Here is a 19440-nt window from a genome sequence, read left to right as displayed (position 1 = left end):
CCAACAACATGTATGTTAGACCCTATTCCATCTAAGCTCCTAAAAGAGGTGCTTCCAGAAGTCATAGATCCTCTTCTGGCTATTATTAATTCATCATTGTCATTAGGATATGTCCCTAAAACCTTCAAACTGGCTGTTATTAAGCCTCTCATCAAAAAAACACAACTTAACCCCAAAGAATTAGTTAACTACAGACCGATTTCCTTTTCTGCTTTTCTGTCCAATATACTAGAAAAGGTAGTATCCTCACAATTATATTCCTTCTTAGAGAAAAAATGGTAGATTTCCAGTCTCTCATTAGAGTTACAAATTACATGCTCTTATCATCTAATCGTGGTTGTATCTCTCTATTAGTGCTATTGAATCTTAGTGCTATGCATTCTTTTGCATAGACTATGTCTATGTTTGCATAAAACTTTGTTGGCATTAATGGAAGTGCATTAGCATGGTTCAAATCGTACTTAATTGACCTCCATCAATTCGTAGCAGTGAATGAAGAGGTATCATATCAATCACAAGTGCAGTATGAAGTACCTCAAGGCTCAGTACTAAGGCCGTTACTTTTCACGGTTTTCATGTTACCCTTGGAAGATATCATCAGGAAACATGGTGTTAACTTTCACTGTTATGCTGATGATGCTCAGCTCTATATTTCTTCGCGGCCCGGCGAAACATACCAATTCGAAAAACTAGCGGAATGCATAGTCGATATTAAAAACTGGATGACGAGTAATTTCTTACTGCTAAATTCTGAAAAAACAGAGGTGTTAATTATAGGGCCTAAAAACGCTGCACGTAATAACCTAGAACACTGTCTAACACTTTATGGCTGCTCTGACAATTCTTCGTCATCAGTTATGAACCTAGGCGTGCTATTTGATAGCAATCTTTTCTTTGAAAGCCACGTTTCTAGCATTTGAAAAAAACTGAATTTTTCCATCTCAAAAATATATCTAAATTACCACCTATGCTCTCAATGTCAAATGCAGAAATGTTAATTCATGTGTTCATGACCTCAAGGTTAGATTATTGTAACGCTTTATTGGATGGTTGTTCTGCACGCTTAATAAACAAACTCCAGCTGGTCCAAAATGCAGCAGCTAGAATTCTTACTAGATCCAGGAAGTATGACCATATTAGCCCGGTTCTGTCAACACTGCACTGGCTCCCTATTAAACATCGTATAGATTTTAAAATCTTGCTTATTACTTATAAAGCCCTGAATGGTTTAGCACCTCAGTATTTGAACAAGCTCTTATTGCATTATAGTCCTTCACGTCCAATGCGTTCTCAAAACTCTGGCAATTTGATAATACCTAGAATATCAAAATCAACTGCGGGCGGCAGATCCTTCTCCTTTTTAGCGCCCAAACTCTGGAATAACCTACCTAACATTGTTCGGGAGGCAGACAAACTCTGTCAGTTTAAATCTAGATTAAAGACCTATCTCTTTAACCTGGCTTACACATAACACACTAACACATTTCTAATATTCAAATCCGTTAAAGGATTTTTAACAACCCAGTCTCATAAAAATACATACCTCTGCGTACATTTCTGCAACACCGTTTTTACGTACCTTACTGCACGTTTCGCCGCAGTTTCAAAGAGAAATGTCCACTGAGTGGTGCTAAAACACGAGTTCAATACATCAACCCTGGCACGTTTTTATTACGTTGATATAGGTACGCATTGCTGTGTTTTTATTACGTTTCTTCAGGTACGTATTGCGGCGGTTCAGAATTCAAATATCCAGGGACTGTCGCTAAAATTTAATGCTCTATCGTGTTGGAAATATGCCCTACACCAAACCCAACCCTAAGCCTACCCGATAGTGTTAACAAATGCAAAACTGATATAAAAACTAATTTTTTGATGCAACCGTGCCATTTTAACTTCCTTATATGCAGATTTGAACTGTTTTGTTGAACCGTTTTTACACTGAGCTTCTCGCCTCTCAAGTATGTCTCCGTACTCCGTGAGCTACCGAACAAACCTATCGTCTATGAAAACCCATTGATATGAAGCTGGATGTGTGCGGGGCTAACAATCAAAAGCATCAGTTTTCAAATCTCCCAGCATACTAAAAATGTTTTGAAGTCACAACATAATACTCTTCAAGTAATTGTGCAAAAATTACGCTTTATTAATCGAAACTCTGTAAATCATACTCTGTGTGAAAATAATTTAAAAGGTGTCGGAGGTTGTACTGCCTCTAGTGTTAATTTTTTTGGAAACTGCAGTGATATGTACTTATTGGTACGTATTTCGCGTCTTGCAAAAATGTGCCCCCAGGTATGTATTTGCCATGAGACTGGGTTGATTTTTAGGCTGCATTAATTAGGACAACCGGAACCGGGAACACTTCCCATAACACCCGATGTACTTGCTACATCGTTAGAAGAATGGCATCAATGCTAATATTAGTCTGTTTCTCTCTTATTCCGAGGTCACAGTAGCCACCAGATCCAGTCTGTATCCAGATCAGATGGTCACTGCAGTCACCGGGATCCAGTACGTATCCAGACCAGATGGTGGATCAGCACCCTGAATGTCAGCAGAGACCAGGACAACTAGATGAGCCCCAGAGATAGATCCCCAGTGAAGACCTTGTCTCCTAGATGGCCACCGGGACAAGACAACAGGAACCAGATGAGTCCTCTGCACAATGTGACTTTGCTGCAGCCTGAAATTGAACTGCTGGTTTCGTCTGGTCAGAGGAGGACTGGCCCCCCGACTGAGCCTGGTTTCTCCCAAGGTTTTTTCTCCATTCTGTCACCGATGGAGTTTTGATTCCTTGCCGCTGTCGCCTCTGGCTTGCTTAGTTGGGGACACTTAATTTCCAGCGATATCGTTGACTTGATTGCAAATGATTTTAAAGATACTATTTAAACTGAACTGAGCTGGATGATGACATCACTGAATTCAATGATGAACTGCCTTTAACTGAAAATTGAGTGTTTACTATTATCATTTTGCATTATTGACACAGTATTTTCCTAATTAATGCTGTACAGTTGCTTTGACACAATCTGTATTGTTAAAAGTGCTATATAAATAAAAGGTGAAAATGAGGAAACAACACCAACTGAAGGAAAAATGTAAGCACTTTGTCAAATATATTACAAAACAGAGCTTGAAACTATTAAAAATAAAGTAAAAATATAAATACTATAGTACATAAAACATATGGGTTACGATGGGAATTTTTCTTTATCCATCAGTGTCAGTTAAAGGCGAATATATAAGTGAATATATGACCAATTTTAATTTTTCTAATATATTTTATGAGGCTTTTTTAAATTCTTAAAATGCTAATCTTAAAATTCTTAAAATGCGAATTTGTATGATTGTTATTTTATTGTAATAAACCTTTTAAATAAAATAAAATAAAATAAAAATGGGTAGCAGGTTTGCAAGTAACATGACTGTCTATTATTCCATAGGGGCTGATTCATTTGGATTTTAATTCTAAAAACGTAGAATTCTCATTATTTCTCAAGATTATTTTAATTACTTTTACACTAATGTTGCTAATATTCAGTTTTTAATATCACATTCTTTGGTAATTAAGTAAACGTTTAAAATGTTTACAATTATTTATGTTTGATAATAGTGTGTCTGACAGTCAGTTTTTACTCTAAAGTGCCTTTATTGCTTTTAAATGATAATAAGAAACGATCTGCACCCTATTTGTGCAAAACACCCACAGTGTCACATCAAGAGTGAAAGTGACGAGCGGCCATCTGAAAGCATCCACCGCCGAGTCGGGAAGAGCTGCGAAAGGTAGAGAGACCCATCAGCTCCATCAACCACGGGCCAGAAACACCCAACAATACAGTCTGACAGATCAATCTATCTCACGACAAAGCTGTCCGAGAACGCCTTTGTTCTGCGGTGCGCCTCTTCAGGAGCGGGCTGTTTTCAGGGATCACAAACACATCTATGTGGGAACGCCACTCTAGAAAATACCTCCATACAGAGACTCTAGAATTACACCACTTTTTTTTTCTTAAAAAATTATTTAAAAGTCAATCTCTATAAAAATGCAATAAAATGCATAAATCTCATGTTGTTTGGAGTGGAAATTATTAGATTTGTACTGTAGAAATGTGTCTGCATCAAATGTCTGCCTCATTTGGTCATTTTTCTACAGTATAGCAGGAAGTCAGTTTTCATTATATCTACATGAATTGTAGTGTTGACAGCAATAGCCAAGCTGAACCATTCAACCCTATTTATCATTTGTTGATAAAGCAAAAAATAAATAAATAAATAACAATGATAGAAAATATACATGTTCAAATAATTATAAATCAACATTTGATCCCAAATTAGTCATTTCTTAATTTAAGCTAAATTGCAACGGTGTTACTTGCAACAGTTATTCTTTGATAGATAGATGTGATCTGGAAAATGTGACATTATGATGATGGAAGTAACTGTAGAATTAAAATAACTTGTGCAAAGAAGCACATATTATAGTGGTATTAACAAAACAAGTGAATTATTTTGTTCTCTAATCACCATATATCGTTTTGAGCAGAGCAGAGAAGTCTCTTTACATGTGACCTCTGACCTCTGTCTGTCCTGTGGAATGTGTCCTCCCTGTCCTCTGAACAGTTGGAGGCAGAAACAATGAAGGGAGAAAAAGGGAAATCAAGAAGCTGTGTGTTTTTCTTGGCAGTCTGCTCTGGTAAATAATCAGCTTCTATTTTTACAGCCATGATTCTAAAAACAACCACAGCGACATTCCAGTCACACACTGACAAGCGTGTCATTTCCTGTAGTGGGTCCTACAGTGCAATGTGTGTGTGTGTGAGACGTGATCACAAGCGTGATGTGTCTGTTTCCTGTCACTGGTCTTCAGAGGCTGAACAAACACACTCAGGATGAATTACACTGTAAAGTGAGCATCACTATGAACAACTACATACTCTAACACCGCAATGATAAAAATATCAAGGGGAATACTGAAAAACTATGATTTCTGACATAACTGTCCAGCTCTAGACCAGTTTACACTAAAGGTGCGGTCGCATTTACAGTTATCTGGCAAATTTACAAAGGTGAAATCTAGTCGTTTCAATAAGAATTCACAAGATCAGCAATTTCGTGAAAGATTTCTCCTGCAGCTGAATTCTCTTTGTTGACCAAAAGGAAGCGGCCTGGTTTGAAAATGACTTTTGTTTGAGTTCTGCTTCTTAATCACTACACCTCTGACAATACAGTAGTAGATAATAGACCTTTTTTCCTGCGATATTTCACCAAAACTGCGCTAATGTGACTGCCCTTGTGGCAGAGTTATGAGCTGTGCTCCGACGCATTTCAGAAAGCACACGACGCAAAAGAGTATGTGTGTTTCTGGTGTACAATATGTCTAGGATTGTTATATATTGGTAAGATTTAGAACTTTTGCATCTAAAATTGTTTGTTTATTTACATTGTGTGGTGTTTGGTAAAAAGAAAATAACATGAATAAAAATATACATGAATAAGGGTTTAAAAAAATGAACTAATACTAATACTAAAAAAATAAGGGTAAAAAATACTAACGTTATAAGTAAATATCAAAGAGCATATTAAAATAATAAAAAAGGCACGTCATGACCCCTTTAAATACCCATCATTCACAAATCTCTACACATTACAAGATTTTGTCTAATTTATATTATTTTCAGCTACCAATAAAAGTACTCTAAGCCTTGTTTGACAAACTGTACCTGTTATTTTTCCCCTCCAAAATCAGCACAGAAAACACAAAGGTCATCACTGGGCCTACTAATTATACACAATGGTGATTAAATGAGAATCCATTTAAGAAACCATCAAACGCTGGTTGAGAAAAGATGGGCGCGTAAAAGAGCTCATAAAAGAACAATGACAAGGAGGTTGTGCAATGCTCTCGGACATGTTTCGGTTAGCCGATTGCAATGAATCGCATGCAGTGCTGATTCTGGATGAACAAGCATACTGGAAGAGAAGTCATGACGTCAGGCGTTTAACAACATGAAAGAGTAACTGGATGATCCCTGTTGGGGGAGGAGGTTAATAAGAAACAAAGAAAGTTTATTTCTTACAGTGAAGACTATGCTGTTTTATTTTACATTCAATTTCTGTAGTAGGCTGTTATCTGAATACTTTAGACTAGCACGGTTTGTTTCATTTGTATCTTTTTTTTTCTATTGTATTTGTCCTATTTTTTTATTACTGACCGTTTCATTTTTGTCAATAATTTTTAGGGACTTTTTATTTTTATTTTTTACTAATATTAGATACCATAGTATTCTGCTGTGGTATTGAGAATTGTGAAATTTCGCTGGTCTCTAGAATGAAGATGTCATGGCAACCTTATTTACAGAAAACATATATCTCTATCTTTACATAAATCACTCATATAAAGTTTTGGTCATGTGGCTCACTTATAAACATGTTAAATAATCGTGATTAGTGGTCGACCGTTATGTGTTTTTTTGACAGCCGATTCCGATATCTTGGAAAGCAGGGTGGCCGATGGCCGATATAATTGTATTTATTTTAATTAATATTTAAGAAATTTGAAATCATTTGAAAATGGATTAAAAAATAAATTTGTAAAATAAACATACTTTAGATGACAAAGTATTTTCCACAAATAAATTAATATTTAATAAAAATAGAATTAAAAAGGAAGTAAACTGTAACCAACAGGGCACTCAGTATTCTGGGAAGTTTGTGTGCATTGGGAATCATATCTTTTCAAATAAAGCCAAGGTAACACTCATTTTACATACAGCACACAGTGAAAATGACATGAATATGACAGTGGGCAAATGCATAAAGCGCAGCATAATTTGAAATCACAAATTTAATGTTTAAAGCATTCAAATTGCACGGACCGAAAGTCACGCAGAGAACACGCAGTCATGCAGGTCACATGCATACTTCACAAGATCTCACAGCTGGATTCGACTAAGTTTGCAAGGTTTGTGAAATTAAATTTTCATTAGCCATTCAAAGATTTGAGGGAGAATGTGAGCACTGTGTGCTCAGGCGCTGCCGTTCTCAGCGCAGGCAAAATAAAAGTCCCGCCTCGAACACATCGGCCAAACAGAAAAACGTATCGGCCGAAGTCGATACTTGAAAAATGCCAAATATCGGTCGATATATCGGCCTTGGCTATATATCGGTCGACCACTAATCGTGATTATGATTTTTGGCATAATCGAGCAGCCCTAGTGACGTGTACAGTCAAAGGTCACAAACGGAAGTCATCTGTGACCATCTGATCCTGGCTGGTCCTCGTCTTGTTTAGGACCACGCTTCCAAAAACATGAAAGATTTTCGCAAATCCATTAGGTCAGCGGTTCTCAAATTTTTTCTCTTAAATTGATTAAATCTATGCTTTACAAGCCATTTAATGAGGTCTTTAATAATAGCCCACTAACAGAAACGGTATGAAGAAAATGTCACGCTTCTACAACTCTAGACTCACTGGCTATCATCATTTACAGCAGCTTCGTGATTTTGGGAATCTCCCACTGAGAGAAAGGACGGGAATATTGCTTTAAAATGTTCAGTGGACACTAACAGTGAGGATTTCTCCGTTGCAGGCTGATGGACTTGCATGAGCTCTGATGTTGCTCTCATCACGGGAGGCTGTGTCATGCTCTTTAAGGTCATCGCTGCTTATAAAAGCCAAGAAGCAGCCACTCTGACATTTTCTGCTCCAAGACAAAAAGGCAAGCCCTTTATTCACTGTTATCATCATGCAGCTCAGCAGATATTCATGTTGGATTGAGAACATTTGATCTACCTGACTGTCTCTCTCTATCTATCTATGAAAATGCTAAAACATGCAAGCAGTGTGATAAAAATGCTAGCAGCACGCTAACACTGCCAGACACATGTTATAACATGCTAGCAACATGCAAAAGTCTATTTTAACTGAATAAGTACATAGTCTGTGTTGCGCTGCATGTTTCAGAGTGAAGTGTTGCAATTTCACTACTGTTTACTACCCTGAACTAGATTCTCAGTCCAGGAAAACATCCTCTGAGATCTGCATTTGTTCAGCAGTAATATAACGACCATATTTTTTGTGTTCGAATATGTATCTTTGGTCAAAAGCATATTGCACCCAAAACGCGATGCAAGACGCAAACGCAATATTCTGCGGATGAAAATCACTAGATTTTAGAAGGTTAGTGACACAAAAAACATAATTTTACCATACAAATGTCAAAACGTGCGAAGAACTTGTCAAAATGATTAAGATTTCACATTGCGAAATAACTTTCATCACAATTAAGCAACAAATAGCCCAAATAAAAACGGGCTTGGGACACTGAGCTCTCACCTTTTGTAGGCTTGTGGGGTTGAGCTGTGTTTTATCGATGATCTTCACCGCGACCTGAAAGACAAAGACAGTGTTAGTGTGAAACGTGTTTATTTATAGATTCCTATAAATAGCCGATACATCTGAATATCTAAAGGCTACGGGGCATTCTCGTCATCATCCCTCCCAGCGTCACAGCAAAACCATTTCTTACATAATCTGGGCTTTCTGATGGTCCTGCGAGCGGCTCTGACGTACAGCCTGTTCAGTAATGCATGCTGCTTCTAGCACTAGAGAAGTGTTTTTATTTTCAAACTCACAATAATCTCTCCAGCTTCCCCGAATGAGGGAGAACTGATGGTCGAGAGTCAAACAGGACATATGTATAATGTGATTTGTTTTCTGAGTTACGTTTGTGAAGTAATGTGTAAACGGAAATGCAGTCTGTACAGCTTTCACACTAACCTCTGTTCATCAGGACTGCTGTGCTATTATTTGAATGTTTTGTTTTCCTAAACTGGTCTGTTATAATGGTACCAATTATTTCATATTTTCCCGTCCAGTAAAAACCAAACCACTTTACATGTTGCTCAAATAGTTTCTTCTTCCTGTCCATCAGTGCACCACACTTTATGGCAACAGTCATAAATGGAAAAATAGTTGAAGGGTTAAGCTTATATACGACCTAAAATAATCACAATATGTATCTATAAAAAATTAAGTATCAAGACGATTTCAAATGCTGGAACGCCTGCCGATTTCCATCCTCCAAATATGACAATGTAGTAAAAGTGTTCGCATTATTACTGTATATGTAACATTAAATATGTATCTGCTCACCTCTCTTCCTGTTAAAACATGGCGGGCAAGTTTGACTTTAGCAAAGTTGCCTTTGCCGATGGTTTTGAGGAGTCTGTAGTTCCCAACGTGAGGCTGTTCGTCTGTGAGGGATGCCACTGAGTTGCGGCAGCGCGGGAGACTCTGACGACTCGCTGATTTCGTGGGAGGTGCTGGTGTGTCTGTGTAGCCATCGACAGACGTGTGCTGAGAGACAGAGGGAAAGCGTGTTAGATTCAAATTACATGTTTTAAAAAAAAACTTGCAGTGTAAGAGGTTTTTCAAATGGATTAAAAAAATGATGGCATGTTTAAAAAAAACTACATTTGAGGCTTTATTGCAGTGCACACACTCAACCCTACTATACTACCCTATATAATTTACAAAACAACAAAAATGTGTTGATATCATTAAACTAGGGCTGGGTTTTGACACAAATTTCACGCTTCGAATCAATATAGATTATTTTGGATATATATCAGGTACAGTACATGCCAAATTTTCTCAAGGAAAAGAAAATCTCTCAACTAATGCTGTAAAATATACATGAGAGTGAGTTGGTACAACATTACTATAATATTGAAGGTTAAAATTGACAGATTTGTGCTGTACAACTGCTTAAATTGCACTTAATGAAGTTTTTATAATAATTAAGTTACAATTACTTTTACACATTTAAATAGTGGCTGTCATAAAAACTTGGACGGATTTATTCAAACATAAATAAAACATTAAAGAACAGTAAAAAATTATAATGAATGTTATGTGGTGCATATATTTAGCAAAATGCTCCTCTCTACCGTTTATTTTTCAGGTTGACTAACAAGTTTATTGTCACCGAATATGCTTTCTGAGGTAAATGTGACGTTACATTAATTGTTTACAAGCCGTTATATTGACGTCTTTGCGCGGCTGAAACTCTGATTGAGCGATTACATGAGACAGGATATGGATTGTAAAGTTGTACTCTTTCTTTTAACTTACCTTCGGATGTTTAGTCATGTTTATTTTGTGCTGAAACTGGTATTAATGTGGAGGAGATGATCAGTTCACATGCGCTACAGCATCTGTCACTCCACATTAAACAGCGCCAAAACGGCATTTATTGTTTGAATATTGCAATACAATGGACATAAATTTAAATCATATTAAAAGTACCAACGCACAGTGCTTATTGCGATATACTGGATGGGAGGTGTGCTTTAATGTTTCGTCCATTAACTGAAAACAGGCTAGACTAATCGATTCTTGGGATTTAAGAATTTATATCCTTTCATAAAAATGAGAATCGATTAAAATCGAGATATCGAAATTTTTTACCCAGCCCCACATCAAACTATTATTAAACAGTGGAGACAGCGTGGGGAAAAAATCTAATTAACATCGACATACGATATCTGATACATTTCAATTCAATTGTGGATTTCATATCATTATATCAACTCGTCTTTGTGTTATTGCTGGATTCCAGATATTGCTGAGAAACAAATAAAATCTAATCAATCTGTAAATATATGCATGTATAAATATATTTTATTTTGATTGCATTACTTTTTGTCTAGTAAAACTTTATAAAATCAAGCTACAAAACCTCAAAACAACATGAAAAAATCATTGAAACAACAGATTGGACCATAACAGGGTGGACTGCATTCACCTTTAAATGGCGTAAGTGACACCTATTTGTTTAAAATAGAGACCAACCAAAATGTGTGATATAATAAAAAATATATATTTTTTCTTTTTAACCATTCCATTAGAATTACATCCAGTTGTAACTTGTACTGTAAGGGGCCGTTCACACAGAACACATTTTTCTATTCTAATGGGCTCCTTTTCCATTGTTTTTCTATGTAAACACACTAGGTGACTGTTGCACTCGCGTCTCGCACACGAGCACCGCGTTTTTAAGATGCCCTGCCAAGTTAAAAGAATTTAAAATTTCACACATCAATCTTAGATCCAAAACTGTGGACCAATCAGAAGACCCCGGAGGCGGGGCAAGCATTGTAAGCTTTTGTTTACAGTGGCAAGTTGGCATGGTTTATTTGATGGCAACATGATGGAAGTTTTCTGTGCTACACTTTATATAAAAAATAAAAAAAAACATTCCTGAGCACTGCGTCTCGCATTTTTAGATACAATGATGCATACAGTGTGAACGGCCCCTAAGAATGACCCAACAACTGTCAGAAGCTGCGCCATGAAATTCGTCCCCTTTAAAGAATAACATCACACTATCATCCATTAAAGCAGAACATTTGTAACAAACTCATGACCTTCAACAATAAAAATTAAGAGAAATCAAGCGTAGCGTTAGTTCTGGCAGGTCACGTTAGTCAAGCTCGCATCAGCTGACTCTCAGCTGATCCCCATCAACCTATGGGAATACGACACCTATCTAAGCATTCATATATAAGGTCCCGCAGTAGTATCAGCAGTTTTCGCATTGCTCAATAGCTAATTAAATGGCGAATTCGGCAGGCAAAACCAAAAACCATCTCTACATTGTCATGAACTCCACAAGTTATGTGACTGACTCACGAACAAATCAGATGGGAACTTCATCCACAAGAAGGATATCAAGAGATCAAGCATCCACGTCACAGCTGCTATGTTTCACTCTCTCGAAGCTAAGTCCCATTTAATGCTCTCAGGTTATCTGCAACATGCGTGTTGCTAAGGCTATCTGTGTTGCTTTGTGCTAGTTCATGCATGTGCGGTACTTATCTGTTGTCACTGGCAACACGCTGTTGTTGCAATATGCTGCGCTTAATGGGGGGTCATTTCATGCATTCTGAGTTATTTACACTGTTAATTAAGAGTTGGATTCTTATGCGCGTGCACGCACTCAACGACCCAAGCAAGAGCATGCTGCTTAAAGCGTTTCTTTCATGGTTACGGAAGTCTTCGGCAGCGCCACAGTCACATTGCTCAATAGCTAACTACCCTCCTCCATCCCCAACTCCTCCTCTGTCAGTCAGGATTCAGCCTTCTGATTCTCCTTTGAATCAGACTAAATCTAAAATGTGTACATAACATTATTGAACCTTAACGATATCTGCAATGCATTTATGTTGGTTCTGTTCTGTTTACCCTGGGGGGGTTATCGCTGCTCTCCCTGCTCTCATTCATGCTAGGCTGCATGGATGCGCATGGAGTTCTTGCCCAGAACGGAACCATACCGCCAATCCAAACTGTATGCTAATTGTCAATCATCTTTGACGATAGTGGTCCTGACAGAATTATAGTAAAACATTTAAATTGTAGGAATCTGTACACATTCAGATGTGTTTGGCTGTTATTTTGTCCCTATTTCTTTTCAGCGACTCACGCCATGAGCATTTTTGAAAGATAACACATTAAAGGGTTACTCCACCCCAAAATTATAATTTTGTCATTAATCACTTACCCCCATGTCGTTCCAAACCCGTAAAAGCTTTTTTCGTCTTTGGAACACAATTTAAGATATTTTGGATGAAAACCAGGAGGCTTGGAACTGTCCCATTGACTGCCAAGGAAATTACACTGTCAAGGTCCAGAAAAGTATGAAAGACGTCATCAGAATAGTTAATCTGCCATCAGTGGTTCAACGGTAACGTTATGTCTCTCTGCATCACCGTAGCGCCATTTTGGAGAATATCCGCTGAACGCAAGCAGCGTACGCTCTTCTGTGTCAGCCGCGACATAATGATACACTGATACAATGATATCCACTGAAGCAGTTCCGGCAGATGACGTAAGACGTGCGGCGTTGCGTGATTAGTAACGAATGCGGAGAGAGAACAAAACAAAACATCGGTCACGAATTAGAAGTACAAACCGAAGATTTGCAAAGAAAAATGTCGGAGGATTTCGATATAAACCAAGAAGAGACTGGTTTTCCTTTGCTAAAGTAAGGAAACTTTGCTTCCTTTGGTCCTATAAACAAACTCGCAAGACTAGCATATCCCAGAGGCGTGCGCACAAACTGCTTCAGTGTATGACAGTCAGCGGAAGTGAGAGAAAAGTGTTCATTACATTTGAAATATCGATATTTTTCTTTAAAAAACACATTGATTCGCTACAGGGGGCCTTAAAAGAAGAAAGTCATATACACCTAGGATGCTTTGAGGGTAAATAAAACACAAGCTAATTTTCATTTTTGGGTGAACTAACCCTTTAAGGCCGCTGCTCCTCTAGTTCTGCTGTTGCTCCAGCACTCTTTGAGCTCAGTCAAACAATTACATCAACGTGACCAAAGCTCTCCAGCGGATGAAGTAAGACGTGCGGCGTTGCGTGATTAGTGACGAATGCGGAGAGAGAACAAAACAAAACATCGGTCACGAATTAGAAGTACAAACCGAAGATTTGCAAAGAAAAATGTCGGAGGATTTCGATATAAACCAAGAAGAGACTGGTTTTCCTTTGCGAAAGTAAGGAAACTTTGCTTCCTTTGGTCCTATAAACAAACTCGCAAGACTAGCATATCCCAGAGGCGTGCGCACGAACTGCTTCAGTGTATGACAGTCAGCGGAAGTGAGAGAAAAGTGTTCATTACATTTGAAATATGGATATTTTTCTTTAAAAAAACACATTGATTCGCTACAGGGGGCCTTAAAAGAAGAAAGTCATATACACCTAGGATGCTTTGAGGGTAAATAAAACACAAGCTAATTTTCATTTTTGTGTGCACTACCCCCGAACTGCTTCAGTGTATGACAGTCAGCGGAAGTGAGAGAAAAGTGTTCATTACATTTGAAATATGGATATTTTTCTTTAAAAAAACACATTGATTCGCTACAGGGGGCCTTAAAAGAAGAAAGTCATATACACCTAGGATGCTTTGAGGGTAAATAAAACACAAGCTAATTTTCATTTTTGGGTGAACTAACCCTTTAAGGCCGCTGCTCCTCTAGTTCTGCTGTTGCTCCAGCACTCTTTGAGCTCAGTCAAACAATTACATCAACGTGACCAAAGCTCTGGAGCTAGTTAACTTCAGCTAGACCGCAGGAGAAAACTGGTGGTCAATATACAGAAGCTACTGGATAAAGTGGAAAATGAGCAGAGACCTTCAGGCTGAGCCACAGAGAGCACTTACAACAGAGTCCATTACCACAGGAGAAATGACATTATTTACTGTCTTTACATTTATTTTGAAAGATGAAGCTCGTGATTATGGTAAGGGGCGTTACATTTCCGACGAGTGCTTGTGGTGTTCGGCCAATCGCAATGCACTGGGTCAGCTGGCCAATCAGAGCAGACTGCGCTTGTCGGAAGGAGGGACTTTGTAGAAAACGAAGCGTTTGAGAGAGGCGGGGCATAGGGGACCTACAATAATGTACAGTATTTGAAAAATAATGTGTTTTTTGAACATTAAAGCATGTCAACATATTCTGTTACACCAAATACACAAAATAATGATCTTTAAAAAAGCATCATATGACCCCTTTAAGACCTCTTTAATACCACCTTAATACCACCTTAATACCACCTTATGAAATTTAAGACCTAAACCTGTGATGGAAACACACATTACATTAATATTTAAAGTGTTTAATGTAAGAAGAAAACAAAATATCGTCGCTGTCATAAATGTTATTTATTATTATGATATACAGTGAACAGCAGACAATATTGCATACAAAATATCTCCACAAAAGCACCGCATCACTGAGATTTTGGTGGTGTAAATTAATTCTGAAGCAATATTTTCATCAGTGTTCTATCAGCTTTTCACATATGCATTTTATTTTTATTTACCTTTATAAAGACCTATTTTAATAAAATTTATCAATAGATTTAATATACACTATAGGGCTGTTACCAGTCAAATTAAATAATTTACACTGCAAAATTACAAATAAAAATTGTTATGAGATTAATGTATAAAACACATTGTTCTTCAGTCTGTCCAATGATTGTAAACAGTCACTGGGTCCGTCAGACTGGACACATTTTAGCGGTAATGTGACCAAAAATATTTAAGCCCCATCGAATCCGAATTGAAGACATTTTTAGACTTTTTTAGGACAACCTGTAGATATTTCATCATAACAGTGAAAGTAAGAAAAGCTGTGTTATAGCTTGAGCTGCAAGGTTTCTCTGTATAACAACGCAGATACGTACAGCTGGCTAATAAGAGGTCTATATAATCTGGGTCACTATTAAAGGTGTCTATTGTCACATCATACATATTCACGCAAAATAAAATAGTTGCATTTTCCAGTGAGAACGGGCTGCTAATTCCACAATATTGCTGTATGCAACCAACAATGAATTAATATGCACATGAACCTGAACGTAATCAACATCAAATGTGTGTTCATTCAAATAACGGTTTTTCTATGAATTAACTAGAACACAGTCCATTTCTACTCTGCTTTTCCTTGGGACAAGCAGGGATTTTCCCTGCTTTACATACTTTTGGCCAATAAACCCAGTGATATCAGCGTTGGTTGCCATGCAACAAAGTGGCCTGTTCGACTTCCTGGGGTGTTACGCATTCCGGGGGGAAGGGTCCATGGGTCCTCATATGGCTTGTTAACTGAGGTTACAGAGTATTTGTCATATAAAAAGAGAATATATAGTGTGTATTATTACACACAGATGCTACATAATAAAGTTGTGATACCATTCTGTAGTTTAGCAACATTTTACGACAACCACGTTAACTTTGTACAAACCAGTATGAATAGTATAAAAAGAAGATCCAGTAATGACATTATGAATAAATAACACAAGGTCAAAAAATGTGAAACATATACGTGGATGAATTGTTTACAGTAAGATCTAGGCCTATAACATGCATTCTCAAACTAGACAAGGTGAATTGTCATTTCATGCCGACTTTCAACCGGCTTTAAAACCTTATACAGCCCACCCAACCCAGATGCTAGACGACTAGTTGACCATTCTCACCCATCCCTACCACAAACTACTAAAATCACAAAGTACCCTTTTCCCTGACAAGAAACACAATAGTAGGACTTTCAAGACAAACTGACTGAACGGAGGTTGTGGATGGAAGAGCTGCTGAGTCACTCGTACAGTAAAGTCCTGTGACTCTGGTGAACTGAGGATGACCTGCTGTATAACACAATAAAACACAAGCAGAACAATGTCTGTCAGAGAAAAGACCTTCTCTTGTGGTCTTACTCTCAACCGTGTCTCCTCTATTGTTACTCACGGCACACAACGACATTAATATAAAATTCAATAAAATCTCATCCGTCTACCCTGGTCAATATGCCGTCTTTATTGCCTCACTATGAAGGTCAGTTTAAGGGTAATGTAACATGTTCAATACAAGTTAAGCTTCATCAGCAGCATTTGAGGCATAATGTTAATTTCAACTCATCCCTGTTTACAGTAATGAGGGCATACGAGTCCAGCATTATGAGGGGTTCATTTTGGTGAATTTTACGGAATTCCTCAGTAAAAAACATTCATTATTTAAGCTGTTGTCCAAAACATCCTTTTACCAGGGACTTCTTTTTTTTAGGCAGTTTTTATTCTTAACTGAGAGGTCAAAATATTTTCTTTGGTGTGATTTTCCAAAATTATTCTACAAATGCTGTCAAAATAAGGTGTAAGGTTTCATGTGGTTTCATTAAAGTTTCATTACTTTTATGCCATTTTCAAGAAAAGTTTCAATTTAATGTTGAGTAAAAAAAAGTACTAACATATTTTCCTGTTAGCGTCCTGCTAATGCATTTTTTCCTATTAAATATCTTAGTAATCATTCTACATTAGATATTGTTCAAAAGCGTAAACACTCAAAACTCATCCTCTGAAAACAGGACATTGCAATACATGGAAAAGGTACTTTAAATCCTTTTAGCAGGCTCCTCCCCCTATATATATATCTATATATATGATTTTTTTTATATATATAAGATACAAAAATATTTACAATAATTATATATATTGCATATTATATATATTTATTTGAATATATATAGGCCTATATATAATTATTGTAAATATTTTTGTATTTTATATATATATTTACATTTTTAATTTCAAATCAAGTACAAATATTTCCTTGACTTTTAAGATTTTATTGACTTCCATGATTATTTACGGATTGGAAATCACAATTTAAAATTCCCAGATTTGTTCATAAGCTACAGAAAGTTACCGTGTAAGCAGTGTAAAAACACGTTTACTGACTGTGCAAAAGATATTACATTTAAATATTCAAAACTTTGAAGGGAAAAATGTAAAATGTGTAAGAATATGTCAGTAAAAACAGTGATCAGCAATTACATATAAACACTTTGTTTAATATCGATAACAGGCCTGACCGGGTGAGATGCACAGAGCTGATGACAGCCATCTCTAGAGGTTTCCTCCACTGATTCAGCATAAATTACTTACATTAATGACCCGCGCCACACACCCAGACGACCTCAGAGCATTTCTGTGCTTTTCATTAATCACATCCTGTAATTACATGGAGTCAACAGCCCCTCTGCGACCATTATCAGCGGGTCATAAAGATCCTCCCACAGGCCGCAGACCTGATCCTGAGTGTCCTGCTGCATCACTGGAGGATTTCAACACAACACAAGTGCAGGAACCCTTTACATAATAAGAGCTCTGCAGGCCGATAACCTGAGATGACATTAAACCCACAGGAGCATGAGACATGGCCTATTTTCTCCAATAACTCACTGATCAAGATCCTTCCCTATTGTGCTGACAGTGAGTAATTCCTCTGTGAATCAAGTCTTTTTGTGAATCTACAAAATGCAAAGATCCCAAAATCTCACTGCATTTCCTCATACCTTCAAATCACACTTATATGTGACCCTGGAGCACATAAGCAGTCTTAAGTCGCTGGGGTATATTTGTAGCAATAGCCAAAAATACATTGTATGGGTCAAAATTATTGATTTTCCTTTTATGCCAAAAATCATTAGGATATTAAGAAAAGATCATGTTCCATGAAGATATTTAGTAAATTTCCTACTGTAAATATATTCAAACTTAATTTTTGATTAGTAATATGCATTGCTAAGAACTTCATTTGGACAACTTTAAAGATGATTTTCTCAATATTTAGATTTTCTTGCACCCTCAGATTCCAGATTTTCAAATAGTTGTATCTCAGCCAAATATTATCCTATCCTAACAAACCATACATTCGAAAAATTGACCCTTATGACTGGTTTTGTGCTCCAGGGTCACATTTCATTGTCCAATGGCATTTTTTATATCTGAACGAAAGCATGAAATACCTAGTTTTGAAATGGGGAAAATTTTCAGCGAATTACAACTTAAATTTTGGAATGGCTTTTGACGACTGAGAATAAAGCGCACTTTTATGGTGACTGCTTTGTCCTTTTGGGAGCACGCCAGAGCAAGAACTATGGGAAAGAGCTGCGTAAAGATTCTCCTTTTGTGTTTCACAGAATAAAAAAGCATAACTCCATGTCCTAACTAATGCAGAAATATGGCAGACGGGCTGAATGGAAATGCAAACTCATTCAGTGACAGTAGCTGCCGCTTATGGAAAACCACAAATTAGGACTGGGCGATATAGCTAAAAAATATATCAACGATATATATGATATACATGTTTCATATTGTTCGGTATCGGTAACCTTAATTAAAGCAGAGCAATAGAATTATTTTTTTTTATTTAACCACTGTATTTTTAATTTGCCCACTTTATTAAGACAAACATACATATATATTTTTTTTTTTTTTTTTTTTTTACAGTCAAACAGAATAAAATTTAAACAAATATCAAATATTAACAAATGAAAATGTTTATTTTAAATTCGACTAATATTCATTCTTTATTCACAATCTCATCACAGGAAGGCACAGCACTCAATTCAGCATGTGTTCGTGCAAATTCACGACGTATTTTATAAAAGTTTAAACTGTTTTAACTTTGCATGGCTACATCTCTTTTGTGAGACGCGAGTGCAGCAGTCGTATTTGTCCATCTAAAAATGAGCAGAATATGCGTTCTGTGTGAATGGCTGACGCACTCCTAACATTTGATTGTACTATTTTTGCATTCAAATGCAAATGTTTATTTTAAATTCGACTGATATAATCTTTTTTATTCACAATCTCCTCATCACAGGAAGGCACAGCACTCAATTCAGCATGTGTTCGTGTTTGTGTGCATCACTGCATCACTCACGTGTCTGCATCACTCACGTGCCTATATTGTGCGCTATATAAAAAAAAATGTATATCGTTATCGATGAAGGTGTACCGTTGATTAGTGCTGCACGATAAATCGAAATGGAATCGAGATCGTGATTCGACAGAAGCTGCGATTG

At 37.0% G+C, this 19440-nt stretch overlaps 1 protein-coding gene across 1 annotated transcript in view; it reads right to left on the bottom strand.

The window, feature by feature from the left end:
- The window catches only part of LOC107550663 (serine/threonine-protein kinase MARK1-like), a 40458-nt gene extending 27615 nt beyond the window's left edge, over positions 1 to 12843 (bottom strand). The window contains exons 1-3 of the mRNA XM_016232001.1: positions 12820 to 12843; positions 9158 to 9361; positions 8339 to 8392 (exon numbers count right to left, since the gene is read on the bottom strand). Of these exons, the coding sequence (XP_016087487.1) occupies positions 8339 to 8392; positions 9158 to 9361; positions 12820 to 12843 (282 nt within the window). The remainder of the gene's footprint in view (positions 1 to 8338; positions 8393 to 9157; positions 9362 to 12819) is intronic.
- Positions 12844 to 19440: the final 6597 nt, after the last annotated feature.

This window comes from Sinocyclocheilus grahami, unplaced genomic scaffold (assembly GCF_001515645.1).
Source record: "Sinocyclocheilus grahami isolate Dianchi unplaced genomic scaffold, SAMN03320097.WGS_v1.1 scaffold405.1, whole genome shotgun sequence".
Classification (NCBI taxonomy): Eukaryota; Metazoa; Chordata; class Actinopteri; order Cypriniformes; family Cyprinidae; genus Sinocyclocheilus; species Sinocyclocheilus grahami.
Note: the sequence above shows the minus strand (reverse complement) of the source record. Positions and strands in the feature narration are given on the sequence as shown.